Here is a 27,655-nt window from a genome sequence, read left to right as displayed (position 1 = left end):
AGCTGACTGGCTGATGTAACCCATATAGCTAAGGCTACTGCAGCAGTGATCATACGAACATGTACCATTATGGTAAGTTTAGTACTTTCTACTCTGTGACATTTATGTAATTTGAGTTTTTTGACTTGGAAAAGCATGAGCTGTGCCAGATGTAAGGTTCATTTTTTTACATGAGCTGTGCAAGACATGAGGTTTATTTTTTTTTCTTTTCTTTTTCTTTTTTTTTCTTTTTTGTGTTTAATGGTGTGTTTTAGTGTCAGTTAAGGGTAAGCTTTTTCATTAGATGAGGAAAAAAAGTTCTGGAGCAACTCTTCAGTAGCATCCCCTGCATGCATGTGTGCGCGCGCACACACACACACACACACACACACACACACACACACACACACACACACACACACACACACACACACACACACACACACACACACTAAGCACACTGTTAGTAACTTTTGTTTATCAGTGTTATGTTCCATTTATATGAGTATTGGTGGTGCTTGCCTCTTCAGTGTCTGGCATTTAAAATAAAAGGAAACTATGCTTTATTTCCATTTTTTTGTGCATAAATGAAGGAAACTCTTCTATGTTTTCTCTTGTACTCGTATCTCACCGTAGTACTGTATACCCTTTTCTCCCCCACCTAACTCGTTTCCTACATGACTATTTTTCTGCCTAGACAGAGGATAACAGAGATAGATTTTCTATCCACAAGAGTCAAATGCAAATTAGGTTAAGAGCTCGCTGTATTTATTTTTTTGTTTTGTATTAGTTAGGTAATGTCGCTTTCCATAGGACTATGGACACACTATATTTTAGGTTCAGTTTAATCCCATTTCTAAGAACCCACCTCAGTACCAGCCCAGCAAGTTGTTGTGAATTTCCATAGGGAAAATTTGTTTTATACAGTAGCTGTTTACAGTCACCTTTTGGTATGGAATTGTGCAATGACCATGTTGTAGTTCTTAAAATGGAACCTTTAGGTAACTATTCTAAATGTATGATCCAGAAGTTTTGATGTATGCCTAAGTATTTGTATCTTTGGCAGTTTTCAGTATTTCAGTAGGAAACTTTCAATATAACTTCTCCGTGGCTGTGCATGTGTACCTCTGTATTTGTGTGTAAACTGGAAAGATAACCTTTAATTTAGAAATATGTTGATTCAGCATCTTGGCCCGTAAGATGTGGTTGCAGGTAAAACATTACTAAATGTAAGGCGGACACATTTACATTGTCCTGTGTTTCTATGCAAAGTAGTTATTTCTTAGTTGCTGTAATTAGAGTGAAATGGTGATTGCATGAGACTGCTGTGCACTATTTTGTTTTCCTAGCCATAATCTTGGAGAACATGGAGTTGTTATATACAGGTTGGGGTTAGTGCTGATGGGCTTGCCACCTTGGGGAAAAAACTGATGTGAAGTTGTTCTATCTCGCTGTTCATTCTTACTGATCCGGCTTGGCCAACTGCAAAAGCTTGAGGTCTTCAACCATCTCGAGGCCAACTCCCGATCCCATGATGCACCTTGATCTTCCCTCAGATCTCGTTTGTCGCTGCAACTTGATCGGATGTTCACCAGCTCTAGCCAGTGAAAGTTACTGCTTTTTCTCTCTTTAAAACTTGTTAGAAAGCTTAAATTAGATAGTTCAATAATACGTTTCCTTTTTTATAGCAGTTAACCTTTCTATTAGTGTATTCTTGGTAATTTGCTAGATATTTCGATAGTTTAAATAACTTGGATAACTGGCCGCATTTTTAGGCCTGTAGTTCTCCCTATCTCATATTTCTTCTTACATAGTTGTGATGCGTTAGAGCCCTTTTTATTTACAGGGCAAGTATATTGATATTTAGCTAATTAGATAATTTACATAGCTTAGCTTAGTTGTTTAAGATAATTGACACTGTTTAGAGATCTTGCATTATTAGGAGTTTGTGTGCTGTGTTGAGCTTAGAGATAGTAAAAGTTTGAGTTTTTTTTTTATACAGATAGAGGTTTTTTTCTCTGTTTGTTACTGATAGGATGTCTCATCAAGAGAAAGGGAAATCCTAATCTGGATTTAAAAAATGCCCAAGATGTGAATAAAAGATGTCCATCACTGATGGACATACTGTCTATTGTTTAGTTGAGGTGCACCTACAAGAAAGTTGTTCCATATGCCACTCTTTTAGTGCTAGAGTGTTGCATAAGAGAAAGAGGAAACTTATGGATAGAGGTCTTTTAAAATCCTCTTTCCAAGAGGCGCAATGGATAAGCATGACAAACACTCTAAGATGTCTTCTAGTTCTTAGGAGCCAAGGAAGAGCCCTTCGACTCCAAAAAATGGATCGAGTAAAGCTTCAACATTGGGTCCACAGCCAATGGAGCAGACTGTTGTTTTGGTTAGGAGACGGTATCTCGTATATTGAAATCCCCCATTTTATAGTTGGTGGCTTCATCCACACATTCTTCTCGGGCCTCAAGTAGACTCTCTGATTTGGATGTGGACCGTGTGGTAAAGAGGCTTTTGCAGATACCGGTGCTTGCCAAAATTTTATCGACACCGACCTCTGGGACTTCGGCGCTGACACAAATTCCCCCACTGTCTTCTGTTCCTCCTCAATCTGCCTCAAAGTTTCAGAGCTGGAGAGCTTGGAACTGATTATCAGGGAGCCCTCGGGGCCAACTCCTACCTTAGGTTTGTCGGCACCGACTGCCCTGATATCTTCAGTGCCGACAGAGGGATCTCAGAGTCAATGCTCGTCGGTCAGGTCCAGGGAGAATAGTCGGACCGACTTGTCGGTTCCAACTTTGCCTCCCGGGGCCTTGCCTCAAGTGATCTCGGCTCCGACCTTGGGCTCAGAGCAATCTGTTCTGGTGCCGGGAGAGTCCCTTGTATCCTCGGATCCAGGGATTCCTTGTGTCAGGACCAAGGGGTTTTCGAGGCCACGAAGAGGGTATTGTCCATGCTGACAACCACACCATCAGTACCAGTAGCTCCCTCCCTTAAAGCACCAGTGTCTACCTCTACAACACACACTCCATTAAAGCGTAGAGACCCTGAGTCTCAGGAAGCACCATTGGGCGAGCCATGCTCTTCCGAGACTTCTCCAGAAGCTCCCACTGAAGAGGTTCCTAGGAAGAGACTTTGCAAGAGGACACATCTGGACTCCCCGCAGGAATCCATCATGTTGGATACTGACTTAGATGAGTCAGAAGGGTCCCCATGGTCCCCCTCATGGATATCTCATTCGCAGATATCATAAAAATTCTTAAACAGAGGGGTGGCTGGAAGTCCGTTAACCCTACTGATGATGAGTCAGTCCTCCTGAAGGCTTTTGGGTCTCAACCCTCCACCTCTTGGGTGTCTCCACCCTTTGATGAGTTGATTGAGTTAATCTCTCTGAGAGCATGGTAGTCCCCGGACACCACGGAGCCTTTTCCCAGGAGGCCTAATAAATGTATAACTTGTCTTCAAGACAAAACGTTTCTAACTAAAGTAGTGCCCGTTGATGCCATGGTGGTGGCAGCGGCCATCAAGAAGGAACTATCAGAAACTTCTACGTCTATTCATCCTCCTAATAGAGAGTCCAGGATCTTGGACAGGTATGGGAAGCATATGTTTAATTCAGCGGCTTTTGTCCTTCGATCACTGAACTATCTCACACATTTCACTAGGTTACAAAGGGATCTCCTGAAGGAACTCGTAGATACCATACAGGCTTCAGTAGCTGCGGGGTTTCTGACAAGGTAACTTCCCAGCTCTCTACTCTTAATTTTGTTGTGAACTCTTCCATGTGTCTCATGTCATATGCAGCTGATGGAACAAGCAGAGCAGCAGGTACAGGAATTGCTCTTAGGAGACATTCCTGGATGTGCCTATCTTCCTTTGCAGAACCCTTTAAGTCTTACTTTATTAATACCCCTTTTGAAGGCTCGTCCCTTTTTGGACCGAAAGTAAAGGAAACACGTAGCAGGAGTGAAAAAGACAGAAGGACTCTGTCTGCCATCGGAGTACGTTTTTCTACCCCGATTAGACCTTACCCCTAAGGGAGGGGGGTGGAAAGATGTGGTTCTGTAAATCTCAAGGATCTTTTCGGGGCACTCGTGGTGAACCCCTCTCTAGAGGCAGAGGAGGGGGAAATAATGGAAGACGCTGTCCACGTGGCAGAGGGGGTCCGCAGAATCAGGGCGACAGAGATCAGTTCTTTGGGAAGCCCGATCAGCGCTCCTGGACAGGAGGCATGACTGTCCATCTCTGGAGGCAGTTGGTGGATGCCTTTCTTTGTACCCAGATGCCTGGCTAAAAATAACAAAGGACAGCTGGGTACAAAGTATCATATCCAGAGGATACTCAATTCCCTTTACCACACTGCCCCCATTGTGAAAAAAAAATCCCCGACTTTCCACCCAGTCACAGGGAACAAGCAGCCATAGAGGTCCAAACATTACTGGAAAAAAGAGTCATCCAACTAGTCCCAGCAGACCAGAGAGGATCTGGAACTTACTCAAGGTTATTTTTGGTTCCAAAGAAAATGGGGGACTGGAGACCTATTCTAGACCTCAGCAGACCAAACAAGTCGGTAAAAAAGACAAAGTTCTGGATGTTTACACTACAGTCAGTACCCCCCTTCTTGGGAAAAGACAATTGGGTGTGCTCGATAGACCTCCAGGATGAGTGCTACCACATAAAAATGGACAGGCCATCCAGGGATCATCAACGCTTCCGGCTGGGAGCCAGTCATTATCAATTTTACGCTCTGCCCTTTGGTCTCATTACAGCCCCCAAAGTGTTCACCAAATGCATGGCAGTAGTCACGGCTCACCTGAGAAATTTGGGATTCCAGGTATTTCCATACCTAGATGACTGGCTCCTCACTGCCACCACCAGTCATAAACTCATACATGCAAGGGACACAGCTTTAAATCTCTGCAATCAATTGGGGATTACCATAAACTCAGAAAAATCTGCCTTGTTGCCATCGCAACAGACCGTTTTTATAGGAGCAGAACTAAATACAGCCATAATGACCTTAAGCCTTTCTCCAGAAAGAGTTAGACTTTTACAAAAACAAATCCTAGACCTGCTTTCAAAGACAAAAGCCCCAGTCTCAATGGTAATCAAATTGCTAGGAACGATGGCGACAGCGATAATTGGCATTCCTCTGGGTCGAATGCATATGCGAGTACTACACTGGCTCCTGTTCTGTCAATGGTCCTTTCAGGAACTTCCAGTGTCACACCAAATCATAATAACGAATACTTGCAATAAGGACCTTCAGTGTTGGCTGACATCCCAACAAGTAACTCTAGGACGTCCATTTGTTCTACCCACTCCTACAGCCACGGTGACCATGGACGCTTCCGTGATGGGGGGGGGGGGACATTATCATGGAAGAACAGCCCAAGGGACGTGGAAGAAGCATGAGGCTCATCTACATATCCGTGTCCTATAGATGAGAGTGATACTCCTAGTGTTGCAGTCCTTTCAAGACTCTCTCCCTCTGGGAACAATTGCAGTTCAGACAGACAGTATGTCAGTGTTCTGGTACATAAACAAACAAGGAGGAACCAAATCCTATCCCCTGAGTCGAGATGCCCTGAGAATATGGCAGTGGGCAACCTCCACCCAGCGCTTTCTGATAGCAACACACATCCCGGGGGGAAATCCAGTGTGACAGCAAACAAGCTAAGCAGGGCAATTATTTTGCCTCACAAGTGGTCCCTAAAGAAACAAGAAGCGGAAAGGATTTTTCACAGATGGGGCCAGCCTTGCTGCACTCTCTTTGCAATCCCAACAAACACGAAATGCAGCAGCTACTTCATCGTAATCTCCCTGCCGGGGGATGCCCCAAGGGATGCGCTGGTGCATAATTGGCCCCTGGGTCTCCTTTATGCCTTTCCTCCTTTCCCTCTAATACCCAAAGTATTACAGAAAGCAAAGACTTTGGGAAGGACCATAATCTTAATAGCCCCTTACTGGCCTCATCAAATTTGGTTTCCCTTCCTTCAGCCTCATCTATTGGAAGAACCTTGGACCCAGTTCTGGATCTTCTGTCCCATTTATCGGGGGCTCTTCATCCTTCTCTTCACTCCGTCAAACTGACAGCTTGGCTGCTCCAATTCCAAACATAGCCAGGATTCACAACCTCTCAGCCGAGGCGCAACATATTTTAACATCCTCTCATAAGTCATCTACCAGAAAGTTATATCTTTGCAAATGGAAGAGATTTTCTATATGAACATCTCAGAATGATATTGATCTGTACCTAGCTTCAATTTCATCCATTTTGAAGTTTCTGACTAAACTTTTTAATGAAGGGGACACTGCAACTACCATTAGAATTCAATTAGCAGCAATCTCGAACTTTCATCTTGGTGTCCAAGGTTCTAATGTCATGTCACATCGACTCTCTAAAGCCTTTCTCAAGGGTACTATTCATTTGAGACCACCCATCAAAACTCCAGCCATGCCATGGAATCTAAATTTTGTTCTTTCCCGAACTATATTACCTCCTTTCGAACCAGCCTCATCGTGTGATTTGAAATATTTCTCATGGAAGACCATATTTTTAATAGCTATCACTTCTGCTTTCTGCTCAGAGGATTACTGAGTTACAGGCGTTGACCATCAAACCTCCTTATCTGATTTTCCATAATGACAGACTCTCGCTCAGAACTAATCCATCATTTTTACCCAAAGTTTGTTTAGAGACAAATCTCAACCACTCTATTGAATTGCCTGTTTTCTTCCCTAAATATACAAATAAGATGGAACACATGCTGCACAAACTTGATGTTTATAGGCAAGTCCGATTTTATTTGGACAGGACCAGACAATTCAGAAAAACTGAACAGCTCTTTGTCTCCTTTTCGGAATCAAAAAAGGTGCTCCAGTGACAAGTCACCTTGTCAAGATGGTTATCAGATTGTATTTCATTCACTTACAGTTCAGTGAATGCTCCATTACAACAAAAAATAAAGGCCCACTCTACTAGAGCTATATCTACCTCATCAGCCTTCTCTGCTAAGTTACCATTAGATACTATTTATTCAGCAGCTACCTGATCAGGGCCTCATACCTTCATCACTCATTACAAAGTAAACAAGGCCTCCAGGGACAGGGTTTCCTTTGGTTCCACTGTTCTGAAGAACATTCTCCCGTGAGCCACCCAAGAAAGTTGGTGCTTGGGACGCTACCCATCAATAAGAATGAACGGCGAGATATAACAACTTCACATACAGAAGTTATGTACTCACCATAATGTTCCATGTGAGTTGTTCATCTCGCCTTCATTCTTGCATCCCACCCTCCAACCAGTCTACTTGAGGTCTGAGACTTCTTTTATTTGTGGTGTATTGTCTCTTAGCCAGTTCTTAGGGTGGCATATTAATAGCCATAGGTAGCCAGTTGGCAGCAAACAAGATCTGAGGGAAGATCAAGGTGCATCATGGGCTAGGGAGTTGGCCTAGAGCTGGTTGAAGACCTCGAGCTTTTGCAGTTGGCCGAGCCGGAGCCGAGGATCGGCTCCAAACCCATCAGTAAGAATGAAGGCAGATGAACAACTCATATGGAACGTTATGGTGAGTACATAACTTCTTTTTTTCAATCTCTCCCATTGGAATGGATGACACTGATGTGTTGATTAGTTGTGATCACAGAAATTTTCCATGCGATCACATTCTGATCTTATGTAGGTTAATAGTTATATTTGCCATTCTAATACTTAATTTGTTTTGAATCCTTCCCTTTTTATTATCCATACTCATATTGCAGAAATTTGCAGTCTGTACTGTTATGTGATAGCTTTCAAATTTCTATCTCAAATGAGAATTTGATTGCTAAAGGAGATCACCTTCTTAGCTAAATTCTAATTTTAATTAAAAGCAGTTTTGTAAGAGAGTTTGGCAGATCATTTGGAATGAAAATGCTGCAAGTCACTCTTTCTGTGAAGCTACATTTAATTTGGTAAATGGAGTCTTTTTCAATTTTCAGTATTTTGATCAGAAACTTACAAAGTAGTCACTTCACTGGAGCACATCAAAACTGTATCAGCTAACATTTCCCTTCTGTGGAGCTACTTTTTAATTCTCTATGAAACCATCTATTTTCACTGGAGGCTAATTTCTTACAGAGGAGAATAACCTTCAGTCTTGGATCAGCCTCTGTACCATGGTATGAAGCTTAGTCTCTCCCTTTCAAAGAAAAGGGTGGGTTTTTGACAGCTTTCATCACCCCTCACACGTGTGTGCGCGCGCGCACACACACACACACTTGAGTGTGTGATGTACAGGAGGACCACCAGCAGCACTAGCAGAAGGCCACGTGCCAGTGGGCTAGTATAACATTATCAGTGTTAGAGGAAGCATCTTGTACCAAGAAGTGTTTTTGCAGCTACAGTGGTGATAAACAAGCATTGTATCAGGGCTAGCTACCTAGCAGTGTAAACACTTTCTAGGTGATTTGGTCTAATTAATGTTGATGTGACACTGCAAACCTATGTAAAAATGTGAAAATGGGTATTGATAACATTGATGACATTCATATTTAGTTGATGTGCATAATTTAATGAACACTCGACATAGTATAGCAAAAGTTCAGGATAGCAGCATGTACACAGCTGTTATGATGTACTACTTCTATTCATTTTATGGGACTAAATATAAACAACGGGTGCTATGTCTGCATTTGCTTCAGACACTTATGTAGATTGTGTTACGTTTGTCTAAAAAACAATTTCAGGAGCTCAAATATTTTCAGATTTATAGTTTGTTTTAAAAAGTATTCTGAGAAGAGACCATATGCACAAATTACACATGGAGCAAATATTATGCCACAGGTTTATGGTCTAAAGCATCAGAGAATACTTTGTGAAGGCACATACTAGAAAGCAAGGTTGTAATTTCTTCTTTGCTAGGATAAGCAAGTCCATTATGTTTTTTTTTTTTTTTCTGCAGAAATGTAGTTTGAAAAATGAACTGGTGGTTCAGAAGTAATTCTGGGCATTAAACAGTCATACGAAGTAGCACATACAACCCATTCAGTCATTTCAACTTTCACGACTGACTCGTGCAGAGTGCATGATAGATACACAACATATAAAAAGGGTAGAGATTACACCAAGAAAGACCCTGAAACTAACCACTGGATTGTTTCTCAATGTGCTTTCTTGGGCTGCCGTTTAGACATTTATTTTAATGGAGTCTTTTTTCCATCCAGATTTTATTGATTTATTTATTTATTATTTTATTTTATTTTTTTAGTTTAATGCAGACAGGTGTATGCATTGCCAACTTTACTAACCTAAAAAGAGAAGCCTGGGGAGGGTGTGACTAGTGGTCAAACTTCAAACTAGGATTTCTCAAAAGGACAAATAGTATGCGAGTATTCCACCAAACTGGATCTCTCAGTCTGAAACTTTGTAAGTTTATAAGTCTTAGTTTTACTCCTGGTTTGATAAACAAAAAATAACTCACGTGCACACCATTTTAATCCCTACACCCAATTTTTATAGTCTTAGTTCTGCATATCAGAATAAGAATTATGAACTTTATAGATTTTTGGCAAGCACTTCTTATCAAATCACCAAAAATGTATGCAAATTGCACACTTGTTCTAAGACGGAGTGGATATTCTGGACAGACTAGTGTCACAGACATTTCATTCTCTTCCTAAAAACATTTCTGGCTTTGAGCGTCACTTTGAACTAACAAATGTTTTACTTATGAATGCTGTAAAATGACAATGATCTTACTTTTGTAAGGTTCCTGCAGCTGGTAACTGATCACTGGGGTATGGTAGTCTTTTAGTAGCAATCTTTGTTGGGGGGGCTCCCTTCTCTGAACAATTGATGTCTGTGTATTTCCATCCTGTAAAGGAAATTGTTCCCAACCCCACTCTTTGGTACATGTAGTAGGTTGTGGTGCAAACGAATGCTTGTTTCACTGCTGAGAAGTTGCTTTTACTGTTTGCAAAGTGATTTTCTTATTATTCCAGCAAAAAATATCAGCTGCAAATGTGGCAAGTAGGTAACAGAGCACAACCTGTACTGAAAATGCCATTTTGTTTCCTCTTGCCTGTCAGCATGACATGTTCGTCTTCATCATTTTTTTTTTTAAGTCCAGATCTCCAAAAGCTCAGGGCCAATCCTTAGATCCATGTTTTACCTTCTCCGATATATGAGGGCTTTATCAGTCCTGGATGTACTTGTGGTGGTTCCCTGCCCTTAGAGGCAGAGGCATGATTTAGTGAAAGTTTTATTGGCCTTGGACATGCAGGTATATTGTCTTCTTAACCTGGGATGACTGGATTTACTGCTTCTCCAAGTTTGTCCTCTGTAGTATTTATTTAGCAGACATTGTGGCTGGGAAAATTGCATAAGGCATACAAGTCATCCTCCGACCCTTACTAATGGATTTACTGCATGTTAGCAAGTCAACTTGTATTAGAAATACTTAGTATAGAGACTTAAACCCCTTCTGCAGCATCAGCAGAACAGTTTGGAGGAACAGGTACATCTCACAGAGGATACTTCTGCTGTGAAACAGACTCCCCATCCACATAAAACAAAGTCCATCCCTGTCCATATTCAAGCAAACTTAGATCTGTGGATGGGAAAACAGAAAATTTACCCCAGAGCTGCCTCCTGTATTACTAATGGACAGAGGCAGCTTCTAAATGCTTTATCCCATGCATGAGTCCCCTTAAATTGTTTATGGTATAATTCCAGTTATTCTCAGTAGGGGTAATAAATAATTATTAACCATGGGATGGGCAAGGCCAGTCTATAACCAAATGTTTTTTTGAGTACAAAAAAGGAAATTGGCTAGGCTGAAATGCAGGGGCAGCTTAGCCTAGTACTTAACTATGAACATATGAGGACAGGTCCTGCTACAGGGCAGACACATATCGTTATGGCAAGCAGCAAGTCAGTTGTATATATAAATCTATGAGGAAAATCACTTGCTTTCAAGCAAGGTGCATTTGAAGACGAGAGAAATCATATAATATTTAAGGCGTGCATAATGAAACAGAGAATGAGGAAATATGTAACATATTAGTCAAAGCAGACCAAAACTGGTAAGATAATCAGAAAAGCAAAGCCCCCACACAGCAACATCAAGGGGAGAGTAAAATGCTTTGTAGAAATATGGGGGGGGGGGCATGGAAAGATTAGGAAAGTGATAGCCATGATAAAAATAACGGAGTTTAAGATGGTGGAAACTTGGTTGCTGAATGGTTTTGTTCAGAACTCATGTTGAAAAAAAAAAGAATTTCTAAAAACAAGACAATAGAACTACTGAGGGTACGTTGACCCCCACACTGTCATCGGTGAGGGGGCTGAAGGAAAAGGTGCACAATGTAATGGAGCCTGAATGGATTAATTGTAGAAGTCTTTAGACAACTAGTAATCATGGATAAACCATTTAATTACAGTGTGAAAGCAGCATATGGTTGCTAGTAAGCACAAGGGTGTATATGTAATTCTTCTTTACAAGCAGAGAGCAGGTCAAAATATAGAAACTGTTGCCCTTTCAGTTTGACATCAGCTGTAGAGATGTGTGGAATAATCGCCTATGAAAGATACAGTGTATTTTAGAACATCTGGAATTATGTGGTGCAACCAAAGAAACCATATGTTCACAACAGGAAGGTCATGCCACATGACATTGGTCATTTTTTTTGACTTGAGTAACTTGGGCACTAGATCAGAAAGATGCAGTCACTTTAACAAGGCATCTATTTACCTGTGCGCCATGTAAAGTTTTCATAACAGATCAAACAAGCTCCAAGCTTAACTTAAAATGGTATAGTTTACACAGTTGATAGTAGAATGCAGAGGATTATAGTTAATTGAATTCACTCATGTCGAAGCAGTGTAATTAGTAGGGTTCCACAGATGTCACTGAGAGACTGAGCAGAAGGCCTAAATGGAAATACTTGCCTTTATGATGATTGGCACTAGTTGTGCAACAGATTTGAGACAAAAGGTGTAGAGAGGATGAAAAGAGATTTGGCAGGATTGGATGAGTGGTCTAAAATATGGCAACTTAAAAAAAAAAAAAATAATGTGTCTATTAAAAAGAAACCCTGAAGGGAGGACAGGAGGAGTATAGGAAACAGTTTCAGATCCGAAGTCTTCAATAAAGCTAAGTACCCCATTGGGGAAACCTTTTTCTTGCTCCAGACTGATGTCAGAAAAAGTTAATAATTGTATTTCTTGTGGAAAGCAAATACCTCATAAGGATTTTCATTCTTACTGTATTCCTTGCCTAGGCCCTGATCACAACGTTTCTGGTTGTCGGTTTTGTGCTAGATTTAACCAATGCACTATTAAGCGTCGGTATGATTTTGGACACCGGTTTAATTATCCTGAAATGTCGTTGGATAGCCATCCGACTACTGGAGTTCACAAAAACCGCAAAGAAAAAGAAAAACAACCGAGCCCCAAAACCAATGACGAAGCTTCTCCTAAGCCAGTCGCCGGTTCTCAGTGAGGTGCTTTCGCAGCCCCTGACGCCCACTACTTTAGAGTTGCAGCCCACTACCGACTCCCACGTGGAGTCGGCCATGCCACTGGATACTCAAGGCATTGGTGCTTCGGACGCTATTCCCTCAGATGGGTCCGGAGCCGCTGAGCAGGTTCCAGCTTCTGAGGGTGTATTCAGACCTAAACATCTTTACATTAAACCGACTTCAGCATCAAAGACTAAAACACCTTCTAAAGCAAGGAAACAAACTCAAGAGCCATGTGGACAGGCTTCTATGCCCAAAAAACAGATGCTCAAAATTGCCGAGGACTTGATTACCTTAGTCAAGGGTTTCCATCCCCCTCCTTATAAGAGGCCTAGGCAAGACACTGACTATGAATCTTCAGATCAGGTTTCTATTTCTTCTGATTCCTCTTCTGATCAGGAATAATTCTCTCCCCCCCCTACGAGGTTTCTGATGCTGAAGACTCTATTCTTACAGCATCCCCTCCTGAGGACTATTCCTTTGGGGAAACCTTGCATACCATGAGGGAGTACTTCCACTGGGAGAGCCAAGATTTTTCAGAATCTAAAAAGAGGCTCATGGATTTTCTTTTACTTCTTCAGCACAGGCCTCTAGCTTTTCCTCCTGTGTTAGACATTGTAGATGATGTGTTTTCGGAGTCTAGTCTGACTCCTTACCCCCAGCTCCTGTTAAGCCTGACAGATATTACAGGGTTCCTGACTCACACAAATTTCTTTTTAAAAACCCTGCTGCTGACCCAGAAACTATTTCACAGGGTCCAAAGGGAGTTAAGGCTTCCGCTGCAAAAAACCCAACCCCCTCTGACAGAGATTCAAGGGCACTGGATAGATGGGGAAAAAAGGTTTACACATCTGCAGCTTTGGCTATAAGGGCCTTAAACTGTCAATTTCATATGCTTAAGTATCAGCAACATGTCATGGGATTGCTTAAACAGAAAATGTTGTTCAATTCTGAATGTGCAGAAATCAAAGAAATGCAAGATTTATTGTATGCAGCAGAACAGGTTGGAAAACATACTTCGCAATGCGGTTTTGATTCTTTGGAGGCCTTCTGCAGGGCCGCAGTTAAGGGTTCTGTAATTAGGAGGCATGCTTGGTTAAAGGAACAAAATCTGCCTGATCATGTTACAGTTAAATTACTAGATACTCCTTTACAGCATGATACTTTGTTTGGTGTTAAAGAAAATGGAGGACAAAGCTAAATCTATGCAAACTGTCAAAGAATTTTTACAAGTACAGCCACCTAGGTTTGGTAGACACTGGCCTACAAAAAAGTGGTCCTTTCCTGTGTCAGACAGACCTCAAAGGGGCAGACCCAGACGCCCTAGGGGCAGATCCCAGGCGCAAAGTTCTTAGAGGCCCAAGCAATGGGGTGCTTCTGCTTCCAAAGCTGGAGAAGATCGATCACAAATATACAGAAAGCAGTCCCAATGACTTCTCCCTGCCTGTACCAAGCACTTATCTTCTGGCAGCACCCTAAGGGGGAAAATTAGCACTGTTTGCTCAAAATTGGCACATCATAGCCCAGGACAGGTGAGTTCTAAACATAGTGTCACAAGGATACAAGTTCCATTTCCATAGTATGCCAAAGGCAAACAGCTGGCCAGATCTGCCAAAAAATCAATGGGCAGAGGCACAAAAACAAGTCTCATCCCTCATGGACATGGGGGCCATTCAACAAGTACCAGACGAAGAGCCGGGACAAGGATTTTACTCAAGGCTGTTCTTGGTACCCAGAAAAGGACAAGGCCTGGAGGCCTGTACTGGACCTATCTATCCTGAACACTTTCCTGGATATTCCAAAATTCAAAATGACCTTGCAGCAGCTTTTGCCCATGTTGGGCAAGAATGCTTGGCTTGTGACTTTAGACCTAAAAGAGGCATACCTGCATGTTCCAATCAGACAATCATGCAGACGATACCTCAGATTCAAGGCTGGTTCAATGCATTACCAATTCTCTGCGCTGCCTTTTGGCTTATCTACTGTGCCCAGGGTCTTTACACCGTGCCTGGCATCAGTAATTGCATTTTGCAGACAGAGGAATACAAATATATCCTTACTTGGACGACTGTCTCATTCAAGCAGAGAACAAGGACACTCTTCTTCAACGTCTGGCGTTTGTGAAAAGACTTCTAACATGCCTAGGATACACAGTCAACAAAAAAAAAAAAAAAAAAAAACTAGTACCCACACAAGAGATAACATTCCTGGGTGCAAGCTTGAATACCACTGCCCAGATGGCTTATCTCATGTCAGACAAACAAAGGCAACTGACTGCCTATTTCAAAATGTTAGCAACAAAGGCCCAGTTATCTTCAAGAAAAATTCTCCAGGCTTTGGGCTTCATGGCATCCTGCATCCTACTAATTCCATATGTAAGACTGCATATGAGGAAACTTCAGTGTTACCTAAAAAGTGTTTGGACTCAACATTGCAACAGCCTGGAAACAGTCATTTCTCTCATTCCCTGCCTGCAACAGGAGTTTTGATGGTGGGCAAAGGCTTGTCACCAGAACAAGGGACAGCCATTCACATTACCTCCAGCCTGGCAGACACTAACAACGGATGCTTCAGATTATGCCTGGGGAGCCCACATGGCAGGAAGAGACATGGCAGGAAGAGTCATTCAGGGCACATGATCCTCAAACCAAATGCATCTTCATATCAATCAAAAAGAGAAGTTAGCTGTTCAAAATGCCCTGACAGCCTTCAAGGACCAACTTCATCCTGGACAACTACTGATAAAGACAGACAACACCACGGTCATGTGGTATATAAACAAGCAGGGGGCACACATTCTTACCCCCTTTGCGGACTAGCCATGACCTTGTGGGACACAGCTTTGACTTACCAAGTACATCTGCAGGCACAATTCCTGCCAGGAAAGGAGAATACTCTGGCAGACAAACTAAGCAGAAACCTCATGGATCCCCACGAGTGGAAGCTGGATCCACAAGTCTTCAGCCTGATAACAAAGAAATGGGGATGCCTGGACATAGACCTATTTGCTTCCCCTCTCAATTACCAACTAAAAAGATTCTGCACAAGGACTTATCACAGACAAGCATGGAAAGTGGACGCCCTATCTTTCAGCTGGAAAAACCTATCAGTATATGCCTTTCCTCCACTGCCTCTCCTACCCAAGGTGCTCCTAAAGGTCAGACAGGAGAAGCGAAAGATGATACTGATTGCCCCAGACTGGCCACGCCAGTACTGGTATCCATTACTAAGGAACTTTTCTCTATACCCGGCTTGGACCTTACCTCAAATACCTCGACTACTGTCCCAGCAAAACAATCAGATCATGCACAGTCAACTCAGGACATTAAACTTGGCAGCATGGCGGATAATGTAGTAATACAAAAAATACCTCTCAGTAAAGCTGTGATGGATGTCATTCTGGAAGCCAGAAGGACTAGTACTAGAAAATGGAAGAGATTCTGTGCCTGGAACCAGGCAAAAGGAACTGATGCAGCCATACCAAATATTCCTCAGATTTTGCAATACTTAACTGAGATGCTGGACAAAGGCCTATCTTTTTCATCAATTAAAATTCATGCCACTACCATTTCGGCTCATTACAATACAGAGCCACCACTTTTTTCTCACCCTTTGAGGCAGTACCTCAGAGGAACCAAAAATTTAAGGCCCCCAAGAAAACTACCAATACCTGCATGGGGATCTCAACTATGTTTTGGAAAAGCTCACCCTGCCTCCTTTTGAGCCAGCTGCTACAGCTGATATGAAGTTTTTATCTTGGAAAACAGCTCTGCTCTTAGCAATTACTTCTGCAAGACAAGTTTCAGAGCTACAAGCCCTCATGGCTGTGGAACCTTTCATCATTTTTCACCCTGACAGGGTCTCCCTGTGGACAAACCCAACATGTATGCCTAAAGTAGTGTCCAGTGTGGCTCCTAACCAAGCCATCCATCTGCCAACCTTTTACACAAATCCACAGAACAAGAGGGAGAGAATTCTGCATTCTTTGGACGTACACAGCTCAGATTCTACTTGGACAGAATCAAAGCTTTCAGGAAGACAGAGCAATTACTAGTGGCATATGCTGCAGGATCACAAGGAAAGCCTATCTCAAAGCAGACTATATCTAAGTGGTTAGGCCACTGCATTCGTTTCTGCTACTTACACCATGGCAAGCCAGTGCCTAAGGGCATTAGGCCTCATTCCACCAGAGCTGCAGCCACCTCAGCAGCCTTTCTCAGGGGAGTACCAACCAGAGACATTTTAGAGGTGGCTACTTGGAGTTCACTGCACACCATTACAATGCATTACCATCTGCTACTCTACTCTAAATCCAGGGCATGCTTTGCCACTGCAGTTCTGCAGGGCCTCACAGCCTCTCCTACTGCTGTCTAGTTCCAGCCTCCCAACCATAGCTTTGGGATTCTACCCAAATGTAATGACTGCAACAGTGAAACACGAAGAACATAGTACAGTTGTGTACACTTACCATAAATGTAGATGTTTGAGTGTATTCACTGTTGCAGTCCAGGTTACCCACCCGCCTTCCCCCTTTTTTCTTTTGGATCTTACCCTTTCTTCTCTGATTTATACTACCTATGTGGTGTATTTGCTTATAGATGAAGGTAAAATTTATATTGTTGTATTTCTGAATATATATTTATAAAGTTTGGCTACCCTTTTTGGGGGCACCTGACATCTGGGGCAAGAAAAACTGAAGAAAATGGCGTTTGCTGCTTCTTTTATATCCCTGATGACCTGACGTCAGGGAAGAGGTGACAGCAACCGACGCAGGACCCAAGATTTTGGAATTCAGGCCGACTGAGGGCAACCTGCTAGCAGGGTTACCCAAATGTAATGACTGCAACAGTGAATACACTCAAACATCTACATTTATGGTAAGTGTACACAACTGTACTTTCATCTCCCAGGCCCCTGCTTGTAAGTGTTTCATCTCCCAAGCCCCTGGTTACACTTATCAAGGGTACCAAAATTTGTCAGAGATTTGGTATGCATGGCTAGGCTTAAAAAGGCCTTTGTGGTCCTTAGCCTAGTACACACCTATGAAACTAAGAAGTAGTTATGCTGTATAAACTACAGGTAAGTAGTCGATCATGTTGAGAAAAATGTTAAAAAGTGGGTGGGACATTGGAGTATATAGAAAGAAGCATCACAATTAGAAAATAAAAAGTTATTACCGATCTTTTGTAGATGGTTAAGATCACATCTTGAGTACTGAATGCATGTCTAGAGATCTCAACAGCATAATGACATAAGGAGGTTAGTAGCAGTTCATCAGAAAGCAATAAAATGGTGTTCAGGCTTCATTTGAAGCCATCTAAACAGAGATGTAAAAGGGCTTACCAAGTATAGTTTAAGGAACAATTCAGAAAAAGTACATGAAAGGTATTTATAGAATTTGTGTAAATACCACATGAATAATACACTATGATAATACAAAGGTGGGAGTTCAGGAGAGCTTCACAGAAACAATGTGGATGATTCAGGAGCTTTCCTGAAGAGGTAGCAAAGGTAAAAATGGTAAATGAAAGTAATGCATGGGATAAACATTAATTTATCCATACAAGTACTGATGGTGGTGCTTGGACATTATGTAATGTTAAGACTAGGAAGACCATACAATCCTTTTCTGTTGTCACTGTTTTTTGTTTGTATATACCAAAATAAATTAGATGAAATGATTTCAGTAGAGGCTTCTTCAAAAAAAGACTGCCATACTTAATGGACAAAAACTGAGTACGTTTTTCTCATAGATCTTCTGATGCATGCAGTACCTTGCCAGTCCATACTTAAAAGAAAGACGACTGAACTTTTACCAATGTGTAATTTGTTTTGGATGATAACTTAAAATACAGTGTTGTTGCAGGGGAACTGAGGATGTGTGTCAACCCACTTCCAGAACTCGTATTATTGTAATCTGATAATTCCATATGACAAAACCTTTATCTCGTTCTTTAGGTATTGTAAGTATAGGTTCATAGCTAATTACTAGGCTAACTCCCCTTTGGGCCATTTTAAGCCTAGCTAATTTTCATACCAAAGGTGCGAATCAAACCCTGTGCTTTGTGCCGGTGAGGCAATCACCTTAATCATTATAGCAACCTAACTTTCTTCTTAAAAATGATGTAATACCTACTGTCATTATCCCTAACAGTGTGCACTTCAGTTAATTTCAGCAGTATTTTCCAATGTACATTGTTAGAAAAATCTTTTCTATTCACTGTTATCCAAATTTTCTGACAGCTCTTTGAAAAGCAAAAAAAAAAAAAGTAGTAACTGTCTCAGCCAACATGTTTTAAAACAGTCATTTTAAAAGTAACACTTTCAGTTAATTATCATGTCCACTTTGATATATATATTGTCCATTCATTAATGTCACTTTTGTTCACTGTTGATGATTTTGTTGTATTTGATCTCAAATGTGTCATTGATGTATTGTATGTTTATTACAACTGCACACTTGATGTGCTACACATTTTTATTTTGCCCTTATGTCCCAGGTCATGGCTAAAAACAGTCTGTCAAACAGTCTTCTTAACTAGTTAACAAAGTGAAATAAATTAAGTATTTTTTCTTCTCATTGCAGATGTGATGAATATGTCACACAACTTGATGAAATGCAGCGACAGCTGGCAGCAGCAGAAGATGAAAAAAAGACCTTAAACTCACTACTTCGCATGGCTATCCAGCAGAAGCTAGCATTAACTCAACGTCTGGAGGACCTAGAGTTTGACCATGAGCAGTCTAAACGTGGTCGTACAAAGTCTACATCTAAAGCCAAGAGTAGCAATCCCCCCAATGTAAGTCATGTGAAATCCTGTGCAGACAGGCCCGAGCGAGCAGTTCTTAACAACCAAGTGTTCTGCACTGAAAAGTACAAAATATATTGTGACTAATGACAGTGTGTAAACCTTACAGGAGTTCATGAGCTGCATTGCTTTATAATGCTGTAGTGGTTCACATGCATAGGAATAAAGCCCCCCACTTAATGTTGCAGTGAGTAACTTGTGTTGGTTTACTGTTAAGCCATGTAGTACTAATGTATTACAGTGGTGTTAACTGTTGCTAGTTCATATGTATGGGGGGAAAGCTATTTACTGGGTTCTGTTGACATATGGAATGCTGTTTCCATGCAGTTTGCTTGGGGTTTACTGTCCATAAGTATTGATTTTTGTGGAAGGAGTGCTTTAAATATGTCCTGCATACCTTTTAGAGCAGGGCTTCATATACAATATGATGTTAATACTGTCTCACACCAGTGTCACAGCATATTGTTAGACTTACTTGTGGCATGACAACTACAGTCTGTAGCAGTAACACATGCAACAAGTCTCTTAAGTGCTGTTGCATGGCTACAGTGCCTCATCAGACAGCTGTCATTCTAAACAAGATTTTTGAATGGGTTAAAATAAAAATCCTGTGGGTAGTGGTGTAAATGAATCTAGGACTGCACTGTAAGACAAACTATATACAGTACAAAACACTTTCAAGCTTGAATGCATAAAGCTAAATTGTCCAGAGTATGGTGGTTGACCAGAGGTCATCTGCCTTACTGTCACTGACCAAAGTCTCAGAGAGTGAGCTGTGATGGCTTGGAATATGCTGATAGGAGGCCAAGTCGTTTTTGTCATCCCTTGCCTTTCAGCTCCAGTTCACACTGCACTCTGCAGGAGTAGGGTTTAATTTGGTAATAACCTTGCACATGTTTACAGAAAAAAATTATGCAAGTATATCCCATCTTAATGAAAGATACCCAACAAATTACATACTTTTGTTGGTTTTAGCTAATATGCAGTTTTACATTTTTAAAAAAAATTGACTTAATACTGTGAAAGGTATTTTGCTTCCCATCAGTGGATTCTTTTAGCCTGGGTTGCCCACAGAAGAGTGGGTTCCCCACAGAAAAGTGTACATGGCTAAATTATGTATTAAATCATTCATGTCCATATAGTTAATTGGGTAGTTCTATATTCCAGTATTGTTAAAATCGCATCACAGTGGTGTCAGTGTTATTTTCATGAACTTCAATGTCTTCAGTGAGCCTGCAAAGTAAAATTCTCCAATACTGTTCATCATTACTGCAGAAGCACAGATGACACATGGCTCTACATTATGGTAGAAAATCAAGTTACCAGCCTTGTTTCAAGGAAAGGCGCATGAAACAAGGAACAATGGTGAATTGGCTACTTTTCTGCTATATCTGAACAGGAAGCATTTGAGGGCTTTTTAGTAGCAACATTTGCAGATGTATCTTAAAAGTGTACTTTAATTGGTGCCTATGCAGAATATCAACAGTATTATTTCAAGAGGAATATTTAATTGGTGTAGCACACACACAGGCACATTATATTCTAAATGAGGACTTCTAAAGTGCCTGCAGGCTAAATGGATTTAATGTAGAGCCCTGTTCTTATATCAGTACTATGATGATGTTAACACTTCACATTTTATAATGACGTAATACAAGTCTGCAGTGCTATCGTGGTGATTTCTTCCCTCAAATCTTCTGTTATTTTTTCCAACTGTTGCCTCGTTTCACTACCATTTCTTGTAGATTGCCACCAGCTTGCTTCCTCTTCATCGCCGCTCTGCCTATAAATAGTCAGGAGATAATTGTTAGTCAGGTAATATTGATATAGAATGCACAACCTGCCTTTTGACTTGAGGAGAATCGTTGATTGATTCTAGTCCTGCTTTTGCTTTTTTGTATTGGGAACTGTAAAAATGACTTGCAAAATCCAAAACCAGATTATTGGGTCAGATGTGAGCAAATGGATATTCACATTATGCGGATGTATGCCTGAGTCCATTTGTTTGTAACAAAAGTAAAGCGTACAATAGAGAACACATTCTAAAATGCTGCGTTACAAACTGTCATTTGTATGTAGTCAAACTGTTTGCAAAAATATCAGCATTTAAATATTGAATGCTGATTCAAGGATGCTAAACTCTGTGACGCTGTTTGGATTTCTCAAGTCAAAACTTTGATCATTAAATGTCTTGCACAAAATGTGTAAGTTATCAAGGCTGTCTGATTAGGTGTAATTGTATCAATTATCATGCCATTTGCAGAGTAGGTAGTATTCTCCTGAATGTGAGCTTTAACATTACTAGAAAGCAGGGTTGAATTATAGCAAGAATTCATAAAATATACCTTCTGTTATGTAAAGAAGGTAACAGGGGTTAACTAGAGACTAAATTATTTTCTAAAAAAAACTGATGTCTATAAATATTTTTTTAAATGATGTTCAATCCTGCTTTTCTGTCTTATGCTGCACAATCTTTTAAAAGGCCTTTATTCTTCCTCTCATTTTTACATTGATAGTGATCAGCGAATGCCTGTCATTTGAAAGAAAACAAAAAAGGCATTTAAACATGGTTTTAAGAGTTTGCTGTTAGAAGCAGCAACATTTTGCTTCCACTTCAACAGGAAGCTTTATGTATTAAGTGACAGTTATCTGTACTCTCACGTTGCAGTAAAAGTGCTGTTCTCAGAAATAATCTGCAAAATTTGTTTAGTAATGAAACTGATGATTGATGTTTAAGTAATTTGTAATAATAATGTATATATGTATACAGTATTTGCATATAGTGTTGTTAACCTCCATAGACAGTGATACAAACTAGACAATACAGTAACCCTTTTGCCAAACATGTGCCAGACCTGGAAAACAAAGTCTTGTTTATTTATAGTTCAAAAATAGAACTAATCCAGGAAATGTATTTTCCTGATTTATTTAGTATCAAACTAAGGCATAACTCAAAATTAAGGATCTGTTTGATAATGCTAAAGTTCTTTGGTGTTCGTCTTTTTAATATATGCCTTTTTCCTCCCCACCTAGTGTCTTTAAGTAGAGGTGGATTTATTTATTTTTTTAAACTGTTCACAACATGTTCTGCTTAAAGGTATTATAGTCTAGCTTTCATTTCAGTGTCTATGGTTAAAACCAAGCCTGGGAAATTGCTAAAGTATCAGCTACCTCTGCTAGCTGGCTCTTCCTTCAGCTCTTCTGGGTAATAGGACTGCATTTCTGCAACAGCCTGCACGTAATACTGACCTGCATGTGTTTGGAGAACTTGTGCTTCACTGACATTCTTGTTTTTACATACTGTTGTTCTTTGTGCATGAACAGCATTGGGTCATTCAACACTTGTGAGAAGTCTGCATCCTGCAAAATAAGCTATTCGACCGATGTTCCTGCGACAGCATTAATCAGAACGCTTACAGAACATGTGCAACCTGAAGTGGCAGCTTCTTCTGCCTTTGAGCACTAACTGTTCTTAACTCACTAACCTGGCTCGCATTTCCCTCTCATCTGCGCATTGTATCTTAAGTGCTACAGATGAACCATTAATTAATTCATAGGTGTAATGCCTTTCTAATTTTATTCTGTTTTTTTTCCCTACTTTTCAGCGATAGAATAAACCTCGGAGAAGGACTTTCCAGCAGTGAGTGTGCATTTGTTTTGCAGCCTCTGGCTTAAACCTTTAAAATATGGTTAATAGCGGTATAGACTATTGTACAAAAGAAAAGAAAGCACTCTAAAATTCCATTGCTAAAGTATCATTTTTTTTTCTTTTGTGTATTGCATGTTTTTTTCTCATCTTGTAAACACAGTAGCTTTGTACTGTTTTAAGTGCTGCTGCAGGAAAATAACTCACAAGTATTGAATAACTAAGTGTTCTTCAGCTGTACCTGATCAACCTGCCAACATATAATGGACATCTACATAACACGGGGAAGTTTTTCTTTGATATTTTACAGTCCATTGTCCAGTTATTCAGTGTTTATCTGTTTGTTTTACTTGTGCACTTTTGATATTTTGATATTTTACTTTAGCTTTTTTATTAAACTCAGTCTCATACAGCACTGTTGTATGTTCTGCATCAAGACTCCATTTTGTTTGGTTTCTGTTGTTTGACCACTGTATCAGCATGTTACAAAGTTAATGCTATTTTTTTCACATACTTGTTTGGTTCTGTGATATTTTTAATGTTTTCCAGTACAAACCATGGCTCTGTTAAAAATATTTCCTTATTGCTTCAGCAACATGTATCAATAATTAAAGATTGAACTTTATATTTTTTACTTTTGTTTACTGCCATGTTCTATACAAAATCCAGGGTGATCAAATTCTGGGGTTTTTCATGTATTTATTATTCTTAGGAATAGTTCAGTATAACAAGAATAAAACTTGACTTTGTTCTGATTAAAATGGTAATAGGCACTTGAGAAATGTTAAGTAATATTACCTACAAATTCCAGAATGTTTGGGTTTTAAGGAACAAAGCATTACTGATAAACAGAATTTTTTACAACAGTACCGATAAAATTCCAAATTGGAATTGTTTCATTGTTTGTTTGTTGTGCCAAATTGTGGTACATTTAGAAGTACAAATTAATTGTCAAATATAAGGTGTCTCATCTGTAACACCTTATTTAATAATTATTGCCAGTAGTGCCTTTAATAATTTAAGGGAGGATATTAGAATAGTTTGGTTATTGAAAGTAGGACATTATAAGGAAAAAGTTCTTTCCACTTAGCAAATGATAATATGGAGCAATAAGTGCAAAAATACTCCCCTTTTGCACATTTTAATGGTAGTCTTATTATATTAAAACAGTATTGTATAAAATTCTGTTTGTCAGTTGTACTTTATCTTATTGATCCTTGCAAATTCAGGGGTAAAAATTTTGATAATACATTGGGAACCAAATGTAATGACTGTGGGCTTCTGTAATGAACAAAATAAGAGGTATTAACACATTTGCAAATGCAGTGCAGAAAAGATGTTATGGTAGCCTTGTATGGTGATGGTAAGAAGTTATCTGTAGTACTATTGGCAAATGTGAGAAGGCGCGACATAAATATCGTCTCTTGCAGATTGTATTTAATCATGTTAATTTCAGGAAACAGAAACTAGCAACAGCATCAACAAGCTCAGTCGCTGTTCTCTGAGGCTGCTTGTAGAGGCAAAACAATTTGATTAATTGGTGCTTCTGGCAAAATTTTAATTGTCCAAATTCTGCTGTTAATTTGATGGCAACAAAAAGGATTTCTGTTTGCTGGAAGGGATAGCATTATATAATTCTTAGATGTGGGGACTTTATTATTGTCATTTTCTGTTACAGTATTGATCCATATGAAAAAAGACTTGTATGTGCTTCATCTTTATGTGGGTATTTATTTGAAATGTCACGCAGTACTGTATTATGTTTTATGTGCATTATCATTAGTGGCGAGTTGATCTCCATTTAATGTCATATGCATGTACTCCTGCCAGGGAACCTTTACACAGATCTGGAGGGAGTGGAAGTGAATCAATCATGTCAAAATGATATGTAAAACATACAACTTAAACTCTTGAAAAAAATTGGTAACTTTAGAATATAGAATTGATAAAGATTTGTTCCAGATTAATATTGAATTAGATAAAAGGTTGACTGTGTAAAGGTAATTAAATTGGCAGAATTAATAAACATGAAAAAAAGATATTTTTGCATTCTGGTTTCATTTTTGTATTCCTTTCTACATTTACACAGTTTGGACCATGTTTCTATGTTTGAAAAACACATTTTAAGATCTAATTTCATTAGACTGTGGCAGCTAGATCATAAAAAAGGCATGAGCTTGACTATACCTCCTGATACAGGGAACATGTATGGGAAAATTAACATGTTGGTATGCAGAGTACTTTATTTGTCCTCTGCCTCCTGATAGACCACAGTGTGATGTGGTGTACTCACATTGTGCTCATGCCAAATTTGTCATTCATTAATTGGGAATGTTGTCTGAATTGAATGTAGTAGAGTTGTCTGTGAGTAATCATGTTTGAGAACCAAGTTGACTCTAAGGACACGGTCTTATTAAACTTAAACCAGTCACAGCGTACCCCACTGAACAATTAGTGGATAAAAGAAACCACCTTGGAGGTAGTTCAAATGAAATAGCATGGCTAAAATGCTAGCTAGACATTAAAAGCTGAGGTATGATAGTAAATGTAGTCAGTCTTAAGAAAGTGACTTTAATAATGATGCATCTCAGTATTCAGTACTGAATCTGATCTTTTTAAGGCACATGTTAGAAAAATTTGTGTATCTTTTCTTATGTATGAAACAGTGGCAGGTAGGGTGATTCTCAAGATGTAACACGAATAATGGTATTAGCCCTAATAAAAAATAATTTATTTTGTTAATTGTAAAGTAGACATGTTTAAACTCATTCATTTGTTTTCCCTGATTTTGAAATTTCAAGTCACTTTTCCTATGGGAAATTGCTGGTGTTGTAGTTTCTGTATATGTACTGAATGATTCAGTGTATTTGGGCTTTTTGTTTTCTCTCCACAGATGTGCAACCTCAGAGTTAGTTTATGTAATTAATGGGGGTACATTGGCCCTTGCCCCACCAAATGCTTTTTATTGTCTATTTCATTGGAATGAAGCTTTAGTTGGCTTATTATGTTCTTAATGTTTCTGTGAATTGCGATGCAACAAAACAGGATTCATGATGATCAATGGACAACTCTTTCATCGAGTGCCAATCAATCAAAAAAAAAAATCCACTGAGTCTGAATATACCTATTCCTAGGTCACACAGCAGTGGATAAAAAATAAAACTTTATTGTCAGCAAAAAGTTGTTTGACCCAAATTTCTTTGATTGCTCAGCACTCGCTGAAAGAGTTGTCTATTGAATGACACGTTCCTAATAAAACGTAGGGTAAGCTATTGGGTTGGGGTGCCAAAATGTTGAAGAGCCTTATGCTCGTACATTATTCTACTTAAAGAAAATGCCTGAAGATATTTACAGTCTGAAAAAGTTGTGAACAAAGGCTCAGATAAATTAAATGAGGTAAAGAAAAAAAATGTAAAGGAAATGACTACAATGGACCCACCCATAGACATCAATAGAAAATAAAAATAAAATGTTGCTGTATAAACAAAATACTTTAAAACTGTGGAGTACTTGTTTTGCATGACAGCCACTTGTGCATAGTTGACTGAGGCACTATTTGGTTAAATGAGGTCATTCTTGAGCAGGGGAATCCCCTTACCCAGAGGTACCCAGAAAAGTATGGTTCACTGAATTCCAACTCCCTGATGTGTACTTGGCCATGTATGGTCCCACTGTGGCTGAAATTCCCTACAGCATCAAGGAACATCTTGAAGGTATGCTGTACCAAGGTAGGGAATGGACGTTTTTTGATACTGCACTCCCTCTTCCAAGAAAGGTGTACAGGCCACTTCATGCTTCATTCCTTTTCTTTCCCCAAAGTACCTACACCAGGCATATGAGCTGTTTTTCAAATTTAAGCCATCCTAGCCTTAGGAAGGGATGTAATCCCATGCCATTGACTTGACAGTGAAACACAATATAATTCCAGTCATACTGGTTAGGATGTGGTAATGTATGTGCTGCAGTGAGAATAGATGCAAGACAAAGTGTATTACAGTTGAACTGCATCTACATATGAGGCTACATGATGTAGTCAGTAATTATGAGGTTGGATCTGCCATGTGTAGTGTGATAATGCTATAATTTCATATAATATTTGCTTTGTATGATGGCCAGCAAAACACAGTATAATTCCAGACATAGTAGGTAAGGAGTGGTGAAATACATGCTGCAGGGAGAATGGATGGGCAGCAAAATGCAGTGTAATGCCAGGCATCATAGAGAGTGGCAATGTGTGTGATGCATGGAGAGAGTGCTTAGAGATTCTTTCTCTCTACCACCCACAATGGAACCATCCAAGCTTAGCTAAGACATAACAAGCAGAAATCCCAGGAAGTTTAAATGTGACAAGTAGAGGTTATTGCATGCTAGTCAAACCTCTTAACTGCACCATTTTTGTGTACATTCTGGTTTTAGCCTCATGAAAACGTTGCATAAAAAATTCCAATTGTTTCCCACTTTTTGTGATTTAAAGAGGTAAGCTAGTGTTGGCAGTTTAAAAAAAAATTGCTCTTGCTTTGTATTTCTTAAAAATAATCAGCCCTAGATTTCCTTTTTTCATGGCTATAAACTGAATGCACCATTATGTCACTACGAACTGGCTATATGGTAGGAGACAGCAAGAGAGTAAGAGATGTGCTATCCAACTCAGCAGGCTTCTTGGTTTATTTTCTGTAAACCAAAGGAAGATATTTGTGAAAAAATAGGTTAG

At 39.8% G+C, this 27,655-nt stretch overlaps 1 protein-coding gene across 2 annotated transcripts in view; it reads left to right on the top strand.

Moving 5' to 3' along the window:
- Window positions 1–24,985, top strand: part of BICD2 (BICD cargo adaptor 2) — a 1,042,429-nt gene extending 1,017,444 nt beyond the window's left edge. Inside the window, exons 7-8 of one of the 2 annotated variants that reach the window (XM_044078150.1) lie at window positions 19,076–19,289; window positions 22,904–24,985. In XM_044078150.1, coding sequence (XP_043934085.1) covers window positions 19,076–19,289; window positions 22,904–22,909 — 220 coding nt within the window. In that variant the 3' untranslated portion in view covers window positions 22,910–24,985. Of the gene's footprint in view, window positions 1–19,075 lie in introns of both variants that reach the window. The other variant, XM_044078149.1, reaches the window with a different exon arrangement.
- Window positions 24,986–27,655: the final 2,670 nt, after the last annotated feature.

The sequence above is a fragment of the Protopterus annectens genome, chromosome 7.part0 (genome assembly GCF_019279795.1).
Source record: "Protopterus annectens isolate FY-2018-M chromosome 7.part0, PAN1.0, whole genome shotgun sequence".
NCBI lineage: Eukaryota > Metazoa > Chordata > Ceratodontiformes > Protopteridae > Protopterus > Protopterus annectens.
Note: the sequence above shows the minus strand (reverse complement) of the source record. Positions and strands in the feature narration are given on the sequence as shown.